Source organism: Cherax quadricarinatus, chromosome 64, assembly GCF_038502225.1.
Source record: "Cherax quadricarinatus isolate ZL_2023a chromosome 64, ASM3850222v1, whole genome shotgun sequence".
Lineage (NCBI taxonomy): Eukaryota > Metazoa > Arthropoda > Malacostraca > Decapoda > Parastacidae > Cherax > Cherax quadricarinatus.
Window position 1 is genome coordinate 20559563 of NC_091355.1, and position 24062 is coordinate 20583624.

Below are 24062 nucleotides of genomic sequence, written 5' to 3' on the forward strand. Positions count from 1 at the left end.
TGCTGCAGTGTTTCTTCTTTCTTATGTTCGTATATCTGACATAGACAGAGATGTATGCCATAGTATGTCATGGCATGTCATTGCATGTCATGGGCATGTCATTTATTGCCTTTAGAAAGTCTTGTGGTGTTAGGATAACATCAGAGATTTTTGATATGACTAAATTTTTGGTCTCAGTCGTAAAGAATTTATTTAGATTGTCGACCCTTGGTCTGGGTAACGGCTCACTAAATATTGAGTCGTAGTGGGACTTTAGTATCCCACTCATTTCTTTGCTGTCATCTGTGTATGTCCCATCTCGTCTAAGCATGGGCCCAATACTAGATGTTGTTTTATCCTTAGATTTGGCGTAAGAGAAGAAGTATTTTTTTTTCAGGTTCCTTTACGGCTTTTAGTTCTTCCTGAGATACTTGTCTCCTGTAAGATTCCTTAATTAAGCTTAAGTTCGATATTTGCTATTTCTCTGACCAGTTCCTCCCTTCGTATTACAGATATTTTGGCCCCTCTCAGCATTTCTGATTCTTCTCCTTCGCCTGTATAGGGAACATCTCCCTCCCTTTAGTTTACATCTTCTCTTTCTTTTTCCTAACGGAATGTGCCTTGAGCAGACCTCATATGTCAGTTAATTTTTTCTTGGCCAAGGTTCAGATCCCTGTTGTTTAGGATATCTTCCCAGCTTGTTTCATTTAGGACATGGTTGACTTGTTCCCATTGGTGCAGAGATTTAATAGCTCGTGTGTGTGTGAATTTTCATCTGAGCTTCCTCCTGGGGTGATCTCTGCTAAAATATTATTTGCTACACACTCCATTTTAGGTGTCAAGTTGAAATCCCCCAGTAGCAAGATGTTTGGGGCAGGAGTTGGGAGATTTTCCAGACAGTGGTCAATTTTTAAAAGCTGCTTCTTAAATTGCTGGAAAGTCGCATCTGGAGGCTTGTATACAACCACAATGACAAGGTTTTGGTTTTCAATCTTTACGCCAAAACGTCATTTGAGGTGTTTAGTAGTTCTGAGCAAATGAGAGAGACTGTGACGTACAAGCCAACCCTCTTCCCTCCCCTTGTTTCCTATTTAGTCTTTCGCATCTGAATAAGTTATAACCTGAGATCCACATTTCGTTGTCAAAATGATCCTTGATGTGGGTCTCTGTGAAAGCTTCAAACATTGCTTTTGATTCCATGAGCAGTCCCTTGATGTAAGGAATTCCTGTATGTTTGCCATGATAAATATCGTTATACTGATAGAATTTAGGGGGGGGGGGTTTATTTGCTGGCATTAATATCTGTTGTCCTGGAGTGGAGGCCAATGAATGTGCCTCTGCTCCAGAAGTGTTTTTAGTTGGTGTTAGATTTCTCTCATTTCTTGCCAGCCTTTTTTCCTTCTTGACACTGAAAAACCTCCTTCTCTGGAGAGGTTAGGGCTCCCCTCGTTTGTTTCCCATGGTCCGGCTGGTCTGTGTCTTCTTGTCCTCTTTAGATGATGTGCCTGGCAGTATGAATTGTAGTATTTTCTTTCATGGACTGACGAGTGACACATCGGGGTGAAATAAGTTATGGGAAGGGTAGTTACATGTTAGTATTGAGTTTATACCTCGTCTCCGAAGTATACAATCTTTTATTCACGGGGTACTCATGAATAAAATAACTGTGGATTTGCCGTACATTTTCACTGTGAACCCTGCATCAGGCTTGGCTAAGGTGTTGTACGCGTGTGCTAGTTTTGAAGACACTCGGTGACGTAATGATCCACTATCCAATATGCATTTCTTTGGCTAGTTTGATGCCAGTACCTGCATACTTGCGATCTTCTTGGCATGGTATTACTTGGCTAGCCGTGTTAAATTGTTTCTTGACAGTGTGTATGAACAGAAATTTCTGCGTCTCTCGGATCACTGTTGAAGATGTTGGATATGGTTAACGGTCGCATCACAATGCCTCTTCAAAAATTAATACCGCCGTTGTTTGTTGCAACAGTTAGACGCTGAATCAAAAGTTCTGGTTCGACACTGGTGTTATTCTTGTCATCAGTTTTCAGTCTGATGCTAGTGTTTTACCGCTATCATTTCTGTTGCAGGAAAATGAAAATACATCATTTCCAGTGAGGTGATCAACTATTTTCCTGCCAATACTTCATAAGTCATGAACATTCACTTCATCCTCATCAAAGGTGATTCCAGTAACTATATTTTTGGTGGATGGATCCGAAGTTGAAGAAACTTGCTTATTTTGGCCGGATCACTTCTATCTTGTAAGAGAAGTAAGCAACATTTCTTCATGCTGCTCGCTTGTCGAGTATGATGTGCTAGCCAACACATGCATTGCCATTAAACTCACAACATATACATATGAAAGAACCCATAGAGATTGCTGAATATCTGAAAGCTCGCTATCTTGTTTCAGACCGCCAGTAGTCTTTAGTGAAAGCATTAACACTTGTTTGATCACCAGGTCACATCTCAGGCCTGACCAAGATGTATCAGTCATGTGCACATGTAGAGCTTTTGGAAATGCAGCGTGTACAAGTGGTTTCAATTTTGAAATTTGCAGTATAATTTTCCAGGTAAAGGTAACCAGATTTCAGATAATTAGTGTGACCGGCTGTTGTATATATATAGGTAAGATTGATGAACTGTTTTCAAATGCAGCCTCCATGGCCAGTTCTAGCTGCTTGCACAACTTTACGTAATAACGCAGTGACTGATACTCTGGCCACATCATGATTGTCAAGGAATTTTTACTCAGGTCTGCTCTTTTCTCATTTAAAATCTCTTTCAAATGAAGTAATTGTTCTGACTTCTCGACTTCATCAGCAAGCTTACTGTGCGTTACAAGTTCTGCATACAAGTCCGGGGTACTTGGTACTAGACTAGTGTAGTCTTCACTCCCACCACTTCACCAAAAACATCGTTAAGTAATAGGGGACGTGAAAGCTGAGTAGCCAGCGTGTGGCCACGAAAGGTTCTTGAGACTGCTTTCCCTCTTGCTATGTGACTAACAGCTTTCTCTCCAGAAACTACTTGTAAGACTTCTCGAAGACCAGATCCTTAAGTCTAAGTTATAATGGCACCTAGGATATTCATAAGCGAATTAAAGGAGCTCAATAAAATGACTGAGTCTTCCACTTCAGACGTACGTACAATCGGCAGAAATGATTTACGGTTCACCTCCCACCCCCCTCAGAAAAAAAAAGGCTGGTCAACTATTATGATAGGAGTAATTTGTCGAGACTTAGGTCTCGGACAAATTACTCGCCCGGGCCGGGAGAATACCGGCGAATCTTTAATAATAATAATACATAATAATTTCCATCAGTTATTCCCAAGGTAGGAAATTTTTTAACTTCATCTGGATGACACAGTGAAGGTAGGTGGAAGGTGGGTGGTGGAGACTCATTGTAACAGCCACAGATGTTCTCAATGGGATCACAGACAATCAGCTCTCCTACACGCTTGTGAAGCAGCGCCTCCTGCTGCTGCTGCTGCTGCTGCTGCTGCTGCTGCTGCTGCTGCTGCTGCTGCTGCTGTTTACATCTGGAGGTGAAGCAGCACCTACTACTGCTTATGTTGCTGCTGTTGTCTATATCCCGAGATGAAGTAGCACCAACTACTACTAATGTTGCTGCTGTTGTCTACATTCGGAGACGAAGCAGCACCTACTACTACTACTACTACTACTACTACTACTACTACTACTACTACTACTACTAATGTTGCTACTGTTACCTACTTGCGGAAGTCGCTTATCTCTCTTAGAGGACCTTGACGATTCTGTGAATCAACGCTTCTTGCTGCTGCTGCTGGGTACAGAGGCGTGCTGCCGACAGTAATGACGAAAATAAACAGGCGCCGAGCAGGCTTTTATTGTAACAACGTTTCGCTCTGTTATTCGATAAAGAGGCTGAAAGGATGTCACCGAAGCTTGTTCAGCACCAGTGTCCTTTCTCATGCTGCTGCTGCTGATGTTGTTGCTGGATGCTGCTGCTGCTGATGTTGCTGGATGCTGCTGCTGCTAAATACTGCTGCTACTGCTGCTACTGCTGCTACTGCTGCTACTGCTGTTGCTGCTACTGCTGCTGTTGTTGCTGCTTCTGCTGCTGCTTTTTTTGTTAACATCTGTCCAGAATGGAAGACACACAGGGGAGCAAGAAGTTTGGAAGACATATGTAGAGGTGGGAGCAATGTAAGACGTACATCACGGGGTGTAAACAATGTAAGACGTACATCACGGGGTGTAAACAATGTAAGACGTACATCACGGGGTGTAAACAATGTAAGACGTACATCACGGGGTGTAAACAATGTAAGACGTACATCACGGGGTGTAAACAATGTAAGACGTACATCACGGGGTGTAAACAATGTAAGACGTACATCACAGGGTGTAAACAATGTAAGACGTACATCACAGGGTGTAAACAATGTAAGACGTACATCACGGGGTGTAAACAATGTAAGACGTACATCACAGGGTGTAAACAATGTAAGACGTACATCACGGGGTGTAAACAATGTAAGACGTACATCACAGGGTGTAAACAATGTAAGACGTACATCACAGGGTGTAAACAATGTAAGACGTACATCACAGGGTGTAAACAATGTAAGACGTACATCACAGGGTGTAAACAATGTAAGACGCACATCACGGGGCGTAAACAATGTAAGACGCACATCACGGGGCGTAAACAATGTAAGACGCACATCACGGGGCGTAAACAATGTAAGACGTACATCACGGGGTGTAAACAATGTAAGACGCACATCACGGGGTGTAAACAATGTAAGACGCACATCACGGGGTGTAAACAATGTAAGACGTACATCACAGGGTGTAAACAATGTAAGACGTACATCACGGGGTGTAAGCAATGTAAGACGTACATCACGGGGTGTAAACAATGTAAGACGTACATCACGGGGTGTAAATGTAAGACGCACATCACGGGGCGTAAACAATGTAAGACGCACATCACGGGGTGTAAACAATGTAAGACGTACATCACGGGGTGTAAACAATGTAAGACGTACATCACGGGGTGTAAACAATGTAAGACGTACATCACAGGGTGTAAACAATGTAAGACGTACATCACAGGGTGTAAACAATGTAAGACGTACATCACGGGGTGTAAACAATGTAAGACGTACATCACGGGGTGTAAACAATGTAAGACGTACATCATAGGGTGTAAACAATGTAAGACGTACATCACGGGGTGTAAACAATGTAAGACGTACATCACAGGGTGTAAACAATGTAAGACGTACATCACGGGGTGTAAGCAATGTAAGACGTACATCACGGGGTGTAAACAATGTAAGACGTACATCACGGGGTGTAAACAATGTAAGACGTACATCACGGGGTGTAAACAATGTAAGACGTACATCACGGGGTGTAAACAATGTAAGACGTACATCACAGGGTGTAAACAATGGAAGACATAAATCACAGGGTGTAAACAATGGAAGACATGCATCACAGGGTGTAAACAATGGAAAACATACATCACAGGGTGTAAACAGTGGAAGACATTACATCACAGGGTGTAAACAATGGAAGACATTCCATCACAGGGTGTAAACAATGGAAGACATTCCATCACAGGGTGCAAACAATGGAAGACATCAGGGGGTGTGAACAATGGAAGACATTACATCACAGGGTGTAAACAACGGAAGACGTACATCACAGGGTGTAAACAATGGAAGACATTACATCACAGGGTATAAACAATGGAAGACATACATCACAGGGTGCAAACAATGGAAGACATCAGGGGGTGTGAACAATGGAAGACATTACATCACAAGGTGTAAACAATGGAAGACATACATCACAGGGTGCAAACAATGGACATTACATTACAGGATGTAAACAATGGCAGACATACATCACTTGGTGTGAACAATGGTAGACATACATCACTTGGTGTAAACAATGGCAGACATACATCACTTGGTGTGAACAATGGTAGACATACATCACTTGGTGTGAACAATGGTAGACATACATCACTTGGTGTAAACAATGGCAGACATACATCACTTGGTGTGAACAATGGTAGACTTACATCACTTGGTGTAAACAATGGCAGACATACATCACTTGGCGTGAACAATGGCAGACATACATCACTTGGCGTGAACAATGGCAGACATACATCACTTGGTGTGAACAATGGCAGACATACATCACTTGGCGTGAACAATGGCAGACATACATCACTTGGCGTGAACAATGGTAGACATACATCACTTGGTGTGAACAATGGTAGACATACATCACTTGGTGTGAACAATGGTAGACATACATCACTTGGTGTGAACAATGGTAGACATACATCACTTGGTGTAAACAATGGCAGACATACATCACTTGGCGTGAACAATGGTAGATAGATCCAGGAAGCAACATGCTTGACCAGTGTGGGTAAGTCATCAGGGGCATCGCATGCTACTTAACCAATGTAGAGTCTTGTTCAACCTTCGCTTGAGATCTTGTGCATACTTGCCTTTGTCGTGATGGTGGTTGGTGCATCGTATGATCAGTTTCTGTACGGTTTTCTATCAAATTACTGCAGTGTTGGCATCACTCTTTAAGAGCCTAGATTATTTTGTAGGTCATCCTAAAAGTAAGTAAAATGGTGTGTTGGTTATCGTCTGCATTCTTACTGGTATTTTAGGTATCTGCGCTGCTTTTTGATTGAATTCTAAGTTGAAATAAGAAGGAAACTTGAGTTTAAAGAAAATATTTGTAGTCGTCTTATACTCACTTTCAAGGAGCTTCAGGCCCCATATTTTGTTTCCTGTAGACCTGAAATTTGAGTATGTTTCGAACTTTAAGAATTTTGACATCAAGGAAGGGTAGTTTATCATCTCGTACTCTTGCGATGGTGAATCATATGGATGCTACCATTGTGTTAAGGGGGTCTAGAAAGAAATCTATTTTATATCATCTATGATTATTAGAATGTCTTCAGCTTACAGTAACCAGGTCACAGAGGTAGGTATAACTGCAAAATGTTCTGTTTGCAGTGACCTCATCGATATGCCAGACTTAAGTCTATGGGAAGTGTTGTTAAATAAATGAATTTGATAGAGTTGTGTAAAATTGACAAATTATTTTGCAAGGTAGAGGACGATCTAGACTGTGTTGTATCTGTGGAGAAGAGAAGTGACTTGATTAGTGGGATGATTATAAGCAAACATGCAACATTTATACTAACTTGTGGTTCCTTAAGCTGATGCCACTGAGTGGGATGAGTGGGACAGCTGAGTGGGATGAGTGGGACAGCTGAGTGGGATGAGTGGGGCATCTGAGTGGGACACCTGAGTGGGATGAGTGGGACACCTGAGTGGGATGAGTGGGATACCTGAGTGGGATGAGTGGGATACCTGAGTGGGATGAGTGGGACACCTGAGTGTTGTAGATGGGTATTGCTTTAGGCGCCTAGGGGTGATATACCATATTTTGTAATGACAATACCAAGTGTGATTGGGTCTCATCAGTATGTTAACCTTCTATGATTTTGGGAAACTATACACGATTGTCAAGTACCAAATACAATGGTTTTTACCTTTAGTAAATGTTTGCTTCATACTAAGTCTATATTCGGGACTTGTCGCAAAGACCTGCCTTAAAACATTCTTTCTGGTAGCTAATGTGGTATCAGAAGTTGGGTTAGAGGCGACGTCCAGTGAAGTGTGCAGCCAGCAGTACCAGCGTGAGGCGGACACCCCGCGCCTGGTGCTGCTATGGACACCCTTCTGGCATAACTGGACATCTTGGAAGGATGTCGTCAACCAGCATGGTAGACTACGGCAGGAACGCTGTCCTGTCTGGAGGTAGGTCGAAAGTAGGAAAGGGAGGTGGGAGGCGAAGGAATTAGGTGGGTAGTACATGTACGTAGGAGGTGGAGGTAGGTGGTAAATAGCTCTTGGAACTCATGAGCCACCATTTCCTATTTAAGAGTGTGCCTGACTAGTGCTTTCTAGATCCCAGATTAGGAGCACGTTCATCTCTAGTAGCATGTGTACATCTTTTTACTACGTCAGTCGTCTACCACATTGGTAGGTGGACCTTGAAAAAAAAGGAAGCATTCACCATCCTTCATTTAATAGCTGTCTTTCCAGAAGTGCGCAAACATCACAAGCTAAATGAACCAACAAACGGCAACATTCCCCTCCTCCCTCCAGAGTGCAGACACTCTACTTCCCAGCTTCAGTATTCTCTGAATCCCTCCATGAGTGTTACCTTGTACACACTCCTGCAGTACATGCAATTCTTAAAAAAATCTTGTTTCACTCTAGTCTAATATTATACCCTCCCTTCAGCATTTCTGGAATGACTTACACACACAACACACACACACACACACACACACACACACACACACACACACACACACACACACACACACACACACACACACACACACACTACATATATATATATATAATATATATAATATATATATATATATATATATATATATATATATATATATATATATATATATATATATATATATAAAATGTGTGTGTGTCGTGCCGAATAGGCTGAACTTGCGATCTTGGCTTAAATAGCAACGCTCATCTTGCTATATAGGACAAGTGAAAATTTGTGTATGCAACAATTTCGCCAAAATCGTTCTGAACCTAACGAGAAAAATATATTTCACTGTGGTTGTTTAGTATTAAATTACTGTAAACAAATCTAAAATATATTTATTTGGGTTAGGCTAAAATAAATTGATCTTGTTTTAATAAGGTTAGGAAAGTTTTCTAAGATTCTTTTAGTGCAAAATTAAAATTTTTTAAATTAACATTAATGAAAAAATATATCTTTAAACGTATAAGAGAAAATTTCAGAAAGGACTTAATTTTAAATGAGTTCTTGCTAACTGACCAGTTTTACATATTCGGCACATTATATATATATATATATATATATATATATATATATATATATATATATATATATATATATATATATATATATATATACAGGTAAAACTTGCGATTTTTGCTTAAATAGCAACGTCCTTCTTGCCGAATAAGGCAAGCGAAAATTTGTGTATTATTAAGAAGTAAATTATACAATATACGGATTCAAAAAGGTAGGTCAAAATAATGCTCGGGGGGTTATTTGGCGAAAAATAATTTTGATGTCTAAAGAACAGAGTCGTTGAGATTGGAAATATAGGGAAGGCAGAGAGCAGGAGATTTCACAGAGGTAGAGAGTTTGGGAGAAAAGGAAGACCGTTTAGTACGTGAGAAGGCAGAGTTTATGAAATCGGAAGGGTAGTCAAGACGAGAGAACGAATTACGAAGAGTGTAAATTTCTGATTTAAGGAACTGAGGGTCACAAATGCGGAGAACACTGAGAAAGAGAGAAATAACATTTTTCTTGACAGAGGAAGCATGGTAAGAAAAGTAGTGGATGTACATGCCACTATGCACAGACTTGTTATAAACGGAAAAAGAAAAGACTGTAGCCGAGCGATGGACATGTACATCAAGGAAGTAAAGAGTTAGATTCTCATTCAGCTTTTAACTTTATGGAAGGAGCAAGATTGTAAAGGGCATCGAGAAATAGTTGGAAGAGACTAGAGTCATGAGGTCAAAGAGCAAAGATGTCATCGACATAGCGGAACCAGAAGGAAGGCGCAGATCAATAACAGGAAGAAGAACAGTCTCGAAGTATTCCATATAAAGGTTAACAAGAACAGTGGGTAGAGGAGATCCCAAAGCGACACCGAAGATTTGAGAATAAAATTTACCTTTAAAGGATAAGGAGGTAGTCCACACAAAGCCGAATAAGAACAAGACAGACATCAGTAAGTATAGGGAGGTGAGGTAACCCTTCACTGGACTTCAGTCTGAGAAAATTAAGAACATCTTCAAGAGGGACATTGAAAAGGGACTCAACAGGTCGGTAGAGGGAGAACACATTCGATGAAGTCTAGGGAGTGACGTAGGGAAGCACGAGAAAAAGTACTAAGAAATGGAGTAAGAGTTTTGGCCAGCCAAGAAGCAAGAGAATAAGAGATAGAACCTCTGGAGGATATGATGGGGCATAGAGGAATATCAGGTTTATGAGTATTAGGAAAAACCATAGAAATAAGGAGAACAGACTCACGAAATCGTAAAGACACGATTGCAAACAAACCATACCACGGGCGGGGATAGAACCCGCGATCAGAGAGTCTCAAAACTTCAGACCGTCGCGTTAGCCACTAGACCAGCTAGCCACAATAAGATTCATCCAACTAGGTGTATTTCTACACCATAGGAAGGTTAGCATAGGCACCGCTGTGGCCAGCAGTGGCTAACGCGATTGTCTGGAGTTTTGAGACTCTCTGATCGCGGTTCCATCCCCGTCCGTGGTATGGTTTAAGGAGAACAGATAACACGGAAATATTGAATAAGATCAAAGTCAGGAGGACAGAGAGTCCTAAGTTTAATGTTCCAAGTTCTTTTAATGCGATCAAGAGGGTTGGAAACGAGCGGAGTGTAGATATGAGTCAGCGAGCAATTCAGCTTTGTGAAGGTAAATCTCGCGATCAAGGACAACCACCGAATTGCCTTTGCCAGAAGAGATGATGACAATATTGGTATTATATTTAAGAGAAGAAAGGGCAGGTTGATAGTGTCGAGGAAGGTGGTAATTCTTAGACAACATGCTATCGAAATGACACGATTGCAAATATGTCATTACAATCGCTTCAATACGATTTCGTGAGTCATGATGACGGCTTTGAGAGGACTTGAGCTAAAGTTCACCACAACCACGATGGCAGGAGATTCATCTGTAGAAACTTGCATTTGTGATCACAGTGGTGGCCTGTGCTGTATAAATATGATGTATAAGTATACCTAGTTGGATGAATCTTATTGTAGCCAGCTGGCCCAGTGGCTTAGGCGCTGGTCTGGCATTTTAAGACACTCTTGCCGCGAGTTCAAGTACCACCCGTTCCATGGTTTGTTTGCAATCGTGTATTTACGATTTTGTGAGTCAGTCTCCTATGTACGGGTTATCTGTGTATTAAGTAAGTTTATTTAGACACAGGTACACATAAGTAGAATAATTATATCTTGTAACATATGTAAATTACCCAAGATAACTCAGAAGTCAGACAAAGTGACGTATTTCCATTGGGGTTCTTTCCTAACTTTGTACCTGGAGATTAATGGCTTCATACTGCATCTTATTCTTGACTCGGATAAGCCAGCATCACTTAAGAATATTGTTAGATCCTGTTCATTACCTGGGATTGATTTCCATTCAGTAATTTTACCCTCCTCGCAAAACACTATTATCGTTCTTTCAACAGCCTGCCACAAAACGGTAGAATATATTTCCTCCTTCCCACATCTCGTGCAGCAATAGGGTGGAACACATCACCTCTTTCACCCACCATATACCGTCGCTGCGTCCAATGAAATGACTCCCTCTGCACTCTTGCTCCACTCAGCATGTCGTACCTTATTCAACCCCTCCCCCATCCCCCAGGAAGCTGGATGGATGCAACTCAGGAGTAAGCCAGCAACCAAGGAAATGACGCAACTGGTAATGTTAAGAGAGGCAAGTGTTGATCGTGTTTGTTTACAGGTTTATCGCGTTAACACTAATGGTTTCCTCAAACTTGGTAGTTGCCCTACTTTAGGATGTCCTCCCGTGGAAATGATGACCCACAGCCACGTCAAGCACCTGAGCACACTCCATCAAATCTTATCTCATCAGATAATATGAAAGCATTCAAAGCAACACAGCTACCATGACACTCCCACATATTCCCAACGCAACCCGTTCACACGCAGCTGGGAACTCACAGACCCCCTGAAAAAGTAAACGACATTGCCATTATCCTAAATGCATCATCAACTATAAAGGAGTGGCACAACTTGCTACTTTTTGCCTGCTTAACTGTGCCGGAAAGAAGTGGCAAGTCGCTAGCCTCGACGGCCATTAAATCATTGAAAGATTTTCTTAAAGCCAGCTACTTCATTTGCCTTCCTCAGTGAAGAAATCAAAGTCCATGTGAAGAAAAAAGTTGGAGGCAAACAGTTGTTCCCAAGGATGCTGACACTACTTAAGTACTTAGAGAAAACTTCCATGCCAGGGTAAGCAGGGGCACCAGGAGCTCAAACACTATTGTGGAACCACTGTGAAAGAATCAGAAGTGTATAAAACATTTATGCCATTCCCGTCTGATTCTGCTGAGAGTTACACTGGAATAAAAAGAAATCCATTTCTCGGGAAGATCGCAGACACACTTCTTTCGGAGATCAGAAGGCTTGTTAACTCTGGCTCGTCTGAGTCTTCACAAAATTAAACTTTTCTTCTTTGGTTCATCGTTTTGTGCCCTTACAAAGAAAGCTGGAAGAGTTAGGCCAATTGCCGTAGACAATACTCTTTTCCGCCTCGTTTCTAAATCTATTGTCCGGAGTATTGGCAGAGAGGCGGCCATGATGTTATAAGTAAACGAGCTCGGCCTCAGGGTTTCTCATGGCAGCAAAGAAACGGTTCGTGAGGCAAGGGTGTATATCAGTAACCTGCCTGTGGATAATGCAGTAATAAAACTAATCTTTAAGAATGCATTTAATCTTCTGAAAAGAGACGTGGAATTTAGAACTGTACAAGAACATTTTTTCTAGTCTCTTCTCTTTTTGTTTCAGCTGGATACAACAAAAAATCAGTGCTCGTTCTTGGAGGGTGCCCGATAAGGGGATCTTCTCGCTACGTTTCTGTGAAAATGACCAGTCAACTAAAGAAGTTCCTTTTAGCAGATCTTGCTAAGGTGAGAACACGGGACAGGAAATGGGATTCATAGTTAATCGACGCAGTGAGATCCGTACTACCAGTCAACCCACAAATTACGTTTTGCTTGTAGCTCCTCTTGGAGCTGATGCCAATGACTCAATTCTCAAAAAAGAAACTAGACAATTTGAAGAGGATGGTAGAGCGAGTAGGCATTCTAAACACCCACGGTGCCTTGTTCCTTCTCAGAAAGTGCTTGAGTCTGCCCAGGTTAACATATTTCCTAAGATATGCACCCACATCTGAGATCCCTGTACAACATAAATACGACAGTATCCTCAGGGTGATATTCACAGAAGTAATTAAATCTTTAAGATGGACAGGGGGACCAAGCTACACTTCCAGTCAGGCTTGGAGGTATCGGTGTCTGCAGAGTATCACAGATTACACCCCTTTCTTTCCTATTTCATGCGTGGCATCTAGTGAACACCTTAGTGACAATGTTGGGGGTTCGTGACCAAAAATTCATTGATGAAGCCAGGCTTTGGGATAATCTGATAGGCTCTGAAACCAGACCTGATCCCTCCAACAACTACAAACTCACAGTTGGATGACCCAGTAGTGGGAAATATAGGCACAACAATGCATAAGTGTGTGTCTTGGAAGGACAGAGTTCACTTCCTGGCAATATTAGCTGTTGCCACTTCCTCCCTTGGCACAAGTGAAGAAGTCTTCAAAAGGAAATTGGACATGTACGTCAGACAAATTGATTGGAACAATATGCAGGAAATCTTGAGTCTAGTGACTTTCTTGATAGGATTCAGGATTGCTTTTTAAAGCAGTTTACTACAAAACCAACTAGAGGAAACAGCCTGCATGACTTGGTTCTTGCCAACAAAGAATGACTAATAATCTTGAGGTAAATGATGAGCTTGGGGAAGGCGATCACAAATCACTTAGTTTCAATATATCACAAAATTACCCAAATAACTGCAATCAAGTCTCTGTCCCAGACTTCCACTTGGCCGATTTCATGGGACTGAGAAATTACCTGGGTGGGCTAAATTGCAATGACCTGACTATGGGTCAGGGAGGTGGTGATGGTTGGCAATATAATGCTTTACAGAGCATAGTTCTAGCTGCCCAGACAACTTATGCTCCGAGTAGAGAAATTAGGTCTCACAAAAATGATCCCAGTGGTTAGCGAAGTTCAAGGTACCACTAACTCCCCTGCTAATCAAGGGGAACATTCTAGATGTACTTACCTATTTGTGGTTGCAGCGGTCGAGTCATAGCTCCTGGCTCTTCCTCTTCACTGATCACTACTAGGTCCCCTCTCTCCCTGCTCCATGAGCTTTATCAAACTTCGTCTTAAAACTATGTAGGGTTCCTGCTTCCGTTACATCACTTTCTAGGCTATTCCACTTCCTAACAACTCTATAACCGAAGAAATACTTCCTAACATCCCACTGACATATCAGTCTTCAATTTCCAATTGTGAGCCCTCATTTCTGTGTCCCATCTCTGGAACATTCTTCGTCCACCTTGTCAGTTCCTCACAGTATTTTATATGTCGTTATCATGTTTCTCCTAACCCTCCTGTCTTTCAGTGTCGTCAGGCCAATATCCCTTAACCTTTCTTCGTAGGACATTCCCCTTAGCTCTGGGACTAGTCTTGTTGTAAGCCTTTGAACATTCTCTAATTTCTTGATGGGCTCGACCAGGTGTGGATTACAAACTGGTGCTGCATACTCCAACATGTGCCTGACATGGTGTACAGAGTCTTGAACGATTCCTTACAGAGGTATCGGAACGCTATTCTTAGGTTTGCCAGACGCCCATATGCTGCAGCAGTTATCTTGTTGATGTGCGCTTCAGAAGATTTGCTCAGTATTGTACTCACCCCAAGATCTTTTTTCTTGAGTGAGCTTTGCAGTCTTTGGCCACCTAGACTATGCTCTGTCTTCATGACTTTTCATTTGGTGGGGTTAATTTCAAGGAGTCAGTTGCTGGTCCAGACTTGTAGTGTCCAGGTCTCTTTGTAGTCCTGCCTGATCCTCATCAGATTTAATTCTCCTTATTAACGTCACATCATTTGCAAACAGGGACACTTCTGAATCTATCCTTCAATCATGTCATTCACATATACCAAAAACAGCACAGGTCCTAGGATTGACCTCTGTGGAACCCCCCGCTCGCCACAGGAGCCCACTCTTGACACATCGTCACGTACCATGACTCCTTGTTGCTTCCCTGTCAGATATTCTCTGATCCATTGCAGTGCCTTTCCTGTTAGGCATGCCTGATCCTCTAGCTTTTGCATTACCCTCTTGCGAGGAACTGTGTCGAAGACCTTCTTGTAGTCCTTCCGTTACCTTGTCATAAAACTTTAGTAGGTTTGTGACACAGGATTTTCCTTCCCTGAAACCGTGCTGGTAGCCGTTTATAAGCTTGTCTCTTTCTAGGTGTTCTCCCACTTTCCTTCTGATAATCTTCTCCATGACTTTGCATACTATTCATGTCAGTGACACAGGTCTATAGTTTAATGCCTTGTGCCTGTCTCCTGTCTTAAAAAGTGGGACTATATTTGCCATCTTCCATACCTCAGGTAGTTGCCCAGTTTCAATGGATGTGCTGAAGATTTTTGCTAATGGCACACACACATGGTGGATCAGACCCTGATCCACCAGACCAGGCCGCGGGGGCGTTGACCCCCGAAACCCTCTCCAGGTATACAGCACTCTGCTCCCTCTCTAAGGATCCACGGAGAGATATCCGGTCCCACCGCCTTTGAGGTATCAAGTTCACAGCTTCTTCACCTCTTCGGTTGTGTTTCATTCAGCACTTGTTGGTGTACCTCCTAATAGTCCTTCTTGTCTCCACTGTAAATACTTCTTTAAATCTCATGTTGAGCTCATCACATACTTCTTGGTCGTCTTTTGTGAGCTCCCCACCTTCCTTCCTCTGCCTGATTACCTGGTCCTTGACTGTTGTTTTCTTCCTGATTTGGCTATACAACAGCTTTAAGTCAGACTTGACTTTTGATGCTATTTCATTTTCGTTTTGTCGCTGAGCCTCCTTCTTAGCTGCGCATATTCATTACTGGCTCTTCGGCTAATCTATTTATTTTCCTAGGTCTTTTGTCGTCTGTACTTTTTCCATTCTGTAGTGTACTTAGTTTTTGCCTGCCTACACTTCTGGGTGACCCATAAACTCTTTCTGGTCTTCTCATTATTCCTGTTTCCATTGGGAACAAAGCTATCCTCTGCCTCCTCGTATTTTGTTGTCACGTAGTCCATCATTTCTTTTACTGGTTTTCCTGCCAATTCTCTTTCCCACTGAACGTCTTGCAGGAAGTTCCTCATGCCTGCGTAGTCCATCCTTTTGTAGTTTGGCTTCTTCCGTCATATTCATGCTACACTCTCCACTCTGTACCTCAACTGTGTATCCAGTCTTGCTGGTTCATTTTCACCCCTCTCTCTGGTAGTGTCCCTAACATGCTGATGCATAAGGTTTTCCAATGCCACATCCATCATCTTGGCTTTCCATGTTTCGGGACCCCATGGGGCTCCAGGCTTTCCCAATCTTCTTGTGATTGAAATCACCCATAATTAGTAACTTTGCTCTATTCATGTGAGCTCTTCTGGCCACCTCGGCTAGTGTATCTACCATTGCTCTGTTGCTCTCTTCATATTCTTCTCTTGGCCTCCTGCAGTTCTGTGGCAGGTTGTGCATCACTGCAATGACTACTTTATGGCCAGACTGGATTGTTTCTACTATGTAGTCCCTTTCACCCATTCCAACCATTTCTTCCATTTCCTCAAATCTCCACCAGTTTCTGATGAGCAGTGCAACTCCTCCTTCCTTTCTGCTCACTCTCTTTCCTCAGGATTTGATATCCGTGTGGAAAGATTGCATCTGTTATCCTGGTGAGTTTTATTTCTGTGAGTGGTATTATGTCTGGAGATGTCTTCTTGATTTTTTCATGCAACTCCTCACATTTATTCTGCCTGCATTTGTATACCACACCTTCAACTTCTTTTCTAAAACTGTGATCTGTGGGGTATGTTGGGGTTGGGGAAGTTAGAGACCTGATGAAGAACTATGGGTGGTTACTGTGAAGGTGGAGTTTGTAATGAGGTGGAGGGGGGCAATGGGTATGCATGTGTGTTGTGGGTTAGAATGTTTGGTTGCATTGGGGTTGTCCTGGTTGGGGATTTCTGTAGGTGGTTGTGAGGGAGGTTGTATTTGATCTTCCTCCTGAGCCTGGGTTCTCTTGTTCATCTCCATCTTTGCCTCTCCTCCTCCTTTGTACCCTCTCTTTCAGTTTCTGCCTTTCATCTCGTGTTCTGTTGTGGTTGAGGTACACCCTCTGGTACGCCAACCTGTCCCTTAGTCATGTAATCTCCTGCCAGATCCTGTTTCCAGCCGATTTTACCTTGAAGATCACTTTGGCCGATTTCTTCCTCTTGCAAACCCCCCTATTCTCAGAAAATTTGCCAGCTGGGTTATGTTTCATGATTCTTTAAAGTGCTTTTTTCTTCCCCTGTCTTCTTGCCCTGTAAGTTTCCCCTTCAACTTCCTGGGGCCCATAAACAAAAAATGATCTCTCCATTTCATTCTCCCACTGCATATCCCTATGTATCCCCTGATTCGATTTAGTTGCCTCCATTACAGCTTTCCTTTCTTCAATCTCTTCACTATCTGTTGTCCCTGGACCCAGTGGTCTGTCATTTTACCTTTTCAGCTTTCCCTAGGCACTGCTGTGGTCTGTTAGGACCTCTGTGTATAGCTTAGTTCTTTCATTTTCTATAGTCCGAAACCCTATAAACGTATACTAAAGATATATAAAAGGAATATCAAAGGAGGGATATGAGAATAGATGTATCATGAAAGCTTCTGAGGCTCTTAGATGAAAGAGTCTCGGTCAGAGTGGGTGCTGCTGTTGCAACTAAGTCACAGTGCTGAGTGCAAAATTATCCTATTTTAAGCTCTGTGGTTGTTATATGCATGAATCACTGCTCAGTGTTCCAGTCCATTTTTCTGTTTATTCTGTTTATTCACACACACACACACACACACACACACACACACACACACACACACACACGCCCACCATTCTCCCCGGACCACAGTTATAGAAAAGAAGTTGAAAGTTTGGTACACGAACGCTGATGGAATAACGAATAAATGTGAGGAGTGGTATGAAAGAATCAAGATGTCCCCAGACATCATAGCAGTCACAAACACAAAACTCACTGGGACAACAACATATGCAATCTTCTCACCCGGATATCATTAAAAACCGATTGGGATATCAGGAAATGGAAGGAATGAATGAGATTGGAGTAAGGGATTACATAGGTACAATTCAGTCAGGGGAACATAGGGTAGTCATTGCAGTGATGTATAACCCGCCACAGAACTGCAGGATCAACAGAGCAATGGTGGAGACACTAGCTGAGGTGGTCAGAAAAGCTCACTTGAGTAGAGAAAAGTTACTGGTTATGGGCGATTTCAACCACAGGGAGATTGGGAAAACCTGGAGCCACATGGGGGTCCCGAAACATGGAGAGTTTGGAAAACCTCATGCACCAACATGTTAGGGACACTACCAGAGAGAGAGGGAAGGATGAACCAACAAGACTGGACCTTGTGTTCGCCCTGAGTAGCTCAGACATTGAGGACATCACATATGAAAGGCCTCTTGAAGCTAGTGACCATGTGGTTCTGAGCTTTGTAAACATCGTAGAGCTACAAGTGGAGAGGGTAACAGGAGTAGAAAGGAAAAAGTCAAACTATAAAAGGGGGAACTACACAGGTATGAGGACCTTCCTGCAGGAGGTTCAGTGGGGAAGAGAGTTAGTAGGAAAGTTAGTAAATGAAATGACGGACTACGTGACAACAAAATGCAATCAGGCAGAGGAAAGGTTTGTTCCCAAGAGTAACAGAAATAATGGGAAGATCAGAATGAGGCCTTGGTTTCCCCGAAGGTGTAGGGACGCAAAAACTAAGTGCGCTAGATAATGGAAAAAGTACAGAAGGCAAAGGACCCAGGAAAATGAAGAGATAAGTTGACAAGACAGAAACGAGTATGCACAGATGAGAAGAGAGGCGCAGCGGCATTACGAAAACGACATAGTATCGAAAGTCAAGTCTGGCCTTAAACTGCTTTATAGCCACAAGAGGAGGAAGACAACAGTCAATGACCAGGTAATCAGGCTGAGGAAAGAAGGTGAGGAGCTCACAAGAAACGACCAAGAAGTATGTGAGGAACTCAACACGAGATTTAAGGAAGTATTTACAGTGGAGACTGAAGGGACACTGGGAAGACAACTCAGAGGGGTACAAAAACAAGGGATGTACCAACAAGTGTTGGATGAAATACATACAACCGAAGAGAAGGTGAAGAAGCTCCTAATTGACTTTGATACTTCAATGGCGGTGGGACCAGACAACATTTCTCCGTGGGTACTTAGAGAGGGAGCAGAGACACTGTGTGTGCCATTAACCACAATCTTCAACACATCCCTTGAAACTGGGCAACTACCTGAGGTATGGAAGAAGGCAAATGTAGTCCCCATCTTTAAGAAAGGAGACAGAAACGAGGCACTAAACTATAGACCAGTGTCACTGATGTGTATGGTATGCAAATTCATTGAGAAGATTATCAGGAGGAGAGTGGTGGAGCACCTGGAACAGAACAAGATTAAAAACGACAGCCAGCACAGATTCATGGAAGGCAAATCCTGTGTCACAAACCTACTGGAGTTTTATGACAAGGTAACTGAAGAAAGTCATGAGAGGGGGTTGGTTGATTGCATTTTCTTGGACTTCAAGAAGGCCTTCGACACAGTTCCTCACAAGAGATTAGTGCAGAATCCAGAGGATCAGGTACGTATAACAGGAAGGGCACTGCAATGGATCAGAGAATACCTGATAGGGAGGCAGCAAAGAGTCATGGTACATGACGAGGTATCACAGTGGGCGCCTGTGACGAGCGGGGTCCCACAGTGCTCAGTCCAGGGACCAGTGCTATTCTTGGTATATGTGAATGACATGACGGTAGGGATAGACTCAGAAGTCTCCCTGTTTGCTAATGATGTGAAGTTAAGGAGGACAATTAAATCAGATGAGGACCAGACAGGACTACAAAGAGACCTGGACAGGCTGGACGCGTGGCTCAGCAACTGGCTCCTAGAATTTAATCCCGCCAAATGCAAAGTCATGAAGATCGGGGAAGGGCAAAGAAGACTGCAGAGTATAGGCTAGGTGGCCAAAGCCTGCAAACCACACTCAAGGAGAAAGATCTAGGAGTGAGTATAATACCGAGCACGTCTCCGGAAGCACACATTAACCAGATAACTGCTGCGGCATATGGGCGCCTGGCAAACCTGAGAATAACGTTCCGATACCTCAGTAAGGAATCGTTCAAGACTCTGTACGCTATGTACGACAAGCCCATACTTTAGTACGCAGCACCAGTTTGGAACCTACACCTGGTCAAGCACATCAAGAAATTAGAGAAAGTGCAAATGTTTGCAACAAGGCTAGTTCAAGAGCTAAGGTGAATGTCCTAAGAGGAAAGATTAAGGGAAATCATGCTGACGACACTGGAGGACAGGAGGGTCAGGGAAGACATAATAACGACATACAAAATACTGCGTCGAATAGATAAGCTGGACAGAGACGGGATGTTCCAAAGATGGGACACAGAAACAAGGGGTCACAATTGGAAGCTGAAGGTTCAGATGAGTCAAAGGGATGTTAAGCATTTCTTCAGCCACAGAGTTGTTAGGAAGTGGAATAGTCTGGCAAGTGATATAGTGGAGGCAGAAACCATACATCGTTTTAAGACGAGGTATGATAAAGCTCATGGAGCAGGGTGAGGGAGGACCCAGTAGCGGCCAGTGAAGAGTCTGGGCCAGGAGCTGAGTCTCGACCCCTGCAACCAAAAATAGGAGAGTACACACATACACACACAAACTATATATATATATGCTTAAATAGCAACGCTCATCTTGCCATATAGGACAAGTGAAAATTTGTGTATGCAATAATTTGGCCAAAATCATTCTGAACATAACTAAAAAAATATATTTGATTTTGTTTGTTTAGTAATAAATTATTGTAAACGCATTTAAAAATATATTTAGTTGGGTTAGGCTTATATAAATTCCTCTTTTTATAATAAGGTTAGGTAAGTTTTCTAAGATGCCTTTCGTGCAAAATAAAATTTTTTTACATTAACATTAATGAAAAAAATATATCTTTAAACGTATAAGAGAAAATTTCAGAAAGGACTTAATTTTAAATGAGTTCTTGCTAAATGACCAGTTTTACATATTCAGCACGACATATATATATATATATATATATATATATATTATATATATTTAAATATATATATATTATATATATATTTATATATATATATATATATTATATATATATTATGTATGTATATATATATATATTATATATATATATTATGTATGTATATATATATATATATTATGTATATATATATATATATATATTATGTATATATATATATATATATATTATGTATGTATATATATATATATATATTATGTATGTATATATATATATATATATTATGTATGTATATATATATATATATTATGTATGTATATATATATATATATATTATGTATGTATATATATATATATATGTATGTATATATATATATATATGTATATATATATATATATATATATATATCAAAATTAGCCAGAGGCACTGCACACTATTTCAAAGCATTTCCTGGTAATTTGTAAATGATATGCACATATATAGTGCTGTGTATTACGGCAGTGATATAACGTATAATGTATAGATAATGAGTATTGTATGTGTAATGTATTAAGGTAGTGATGTATTTGCAAGATGTGAGTTCGTGTGGTCCCCTGAAGCCACGTCAGCCAGGATCCTGGATGCTGACGCTGTTGTCTTCTTCAGTTTGGACTTCCCAAGCCGGCCGCTACCCCGCCGCTCTCCCCGCCACCAGTGGATATGGCTAGAAATGGAGGTAGTATTCTGGTATTTAACCCAGTAACAAACACACACACAACTTTGACGATATATGGGAATTATGTATATATCTCATTATAATAATCTGATGCAGGTTAATGGAGAAACTTTAACTGAAGTATTTATTCCGTTTAATGGTGATACTTGGCTTTATTTTACCAGAATTTGAAGTTGACAATTAGTCCGACTTGTCTACCGGAACATAAAATCGTGGGAATGATTATTATTATTACTTTATTGCTATTTTATTATTTTATTATTGCTTATTACTATACCACGTCTAGAGTTTCATACTTTTAGGTAACGTTTCACCTTACATTGGATACGGTATTTGTGCTGTGACAACCAGTCAACTAACCTACATTACTACAGGCAATGTTTAATGGGACAGCCAAATGGCAGGTTGTAAATAAGGTTGGCTTGTGGCACTATATTACAGATCAGTATCATTATGTGCATTTTCCATAGTGATGGAGAACATACAGGACGAGGTTGATGGATCACCTGGAGAGATGGAGCTTCATTGTCGAGATCAACGCAGCTTAGGAATGAAAAACCCTGCCTCGCGAACTTAATTTCCTGTTACATATTCACGATGATTAAGTCAGCAAGACGGCAGTCTTACCTGGAGGTTGTTCTAAGGGTCGTCGCCCCCGCGGCCCGGTCCTCGATGAATGTTCTTGGACTGTGAGGCTTGCTTATATATAATCAAAGAATCTCAAAAGAACAGAAAAAGTGGCGATAAGGAGGAAATGATCTGAAAATGAAAATTTGACAAGCAAGGTTTTACAAGGATCAATTCAACATACAAGAGAAAAATGTCTGCTCTCTCTCTCTCTCTCTCTCTCTCTCTCTCTATATATATATATATATATATATATATATATATATATATATATATATATATATATATATATAACACTGCAAAAAAGCCAGGGGGTTGGAAACCTATAGCTCAAGTACTTTCACAAACTTCTTGGTGCGTCATCAGGAGCTGTACAATGTTGCTGTGCAATTAAATTGCACTTGTTATAATAATATTATGTAAGTTTTCTAAGGTTCTTTTGGTACAAAAGTGTTAACCTTCACATTAAAGCAAATGAAAAAAATATGACTTTAAACGTATAAGAGAAAATTTCAGAAAGGACCTAATTTTAAATGAGTTCTTGCTAAATGAACAGTTAGAGAATCTTGTGGTTTTCGCTCACCATGAGGCTAGCCAAAACAACATGGGTTCGAGTCCTTGGCTAGTCGCAGTGTTACTGATCAATACCACTCGTTCGTGGGTATAATAATATAAAATACTGCGTGTTGAGGCTAATACACCAAACGGTAAGTAGAATGAAATTAGATCAGAGGCACCCCACACCACCGTATGTCCTTCGATCACGGTAAAGCTTCTAATTCTGCTGGGTGCGTGATTCTTGTAGGATTTGTAGGTCCTGTGGGTTAGAGCGTCATGAGCGTCATGTGGAAGAGGGTGGAGCTGCCAGCCACAGGGAGACCCAGAAGATCCGCAAATATGAAGACCTTCCCCCTTGCTATAACTTCATCCCAATAGAGTCGGAGACCCTTGGAGCATGGCACAAGTGTGCTCTAAAGTTCCTAATAGAGCTGGGTGAAAAGCTCATCATAGAAACCAAGGACCACAGGGCGACCAGCTTCCTCTTTCAGAGACTCAGTGTTGCAATCCAAAGAAGAAATGCCTGCAGCATTCTGGGCACGCTGCCCACCGCCGGGGAGCTGGACGAAGTATTCGAGATGCAGCTCTGAGTTACCTATGATGTTTTACTTTCTATCGTGTTTTTGTGAATGTTTTGTCAATGTATTTTGTCTTTAAATAAAATATATATAAAATATAGGGGGTGGTAGGAGAAAATTCTCAAACAGCTTCAGGGAGAACCTTGAGTTTTCCCTGAAGCAAGTTTATTCTTTTCTCTGAGGATGAGGGTCCCTAGGACAGTTCTAGAGGTGGTACCTCCCTATATATATATATATATATATATATATATATATATATATATATATATATATATATATATATATATATATATATATAATCTCAATGAAATCACGAAAATAAGTGATTTTAATTCATTTACCAAACTGCGGCAGGCCAGGACTCGACCCTACGAACGTTGCACCGCCTCGTGAGACACAACATACACATCGCCCTTACCACTCAGCTACCGCGTATGTTGTATTGTCTCACGAGGCGGTACAACATTCGTAGGGATGAGTCCT

The 24062-nt window shown here is 41.5% G+C and overlaps 1 protein-coding gene across 1 annotated transcript in view; it reads left to right on the plus strand.

Moving 5' to 3' along the window:
• LOC128700090 (uncharacterized) overlaps positions 1-24062 on the plus strand; it is a 59101-nt gene that overhangs the window by 16159 nt on the left and 18880 nt on the right. Inside the window, exons 2-3 of the mRNA XM_070098817.1 lie at positions 7659-7845; positions 21675-21816. Coding sequence (XP_069954918.1) covers positions 7659-7845; positions 21675-21816 — 329 coding nt within the window. The remainder of the gene's footprint in view (positions 1-7658; positions 7846-21674; positions 21817-24062) is intronic.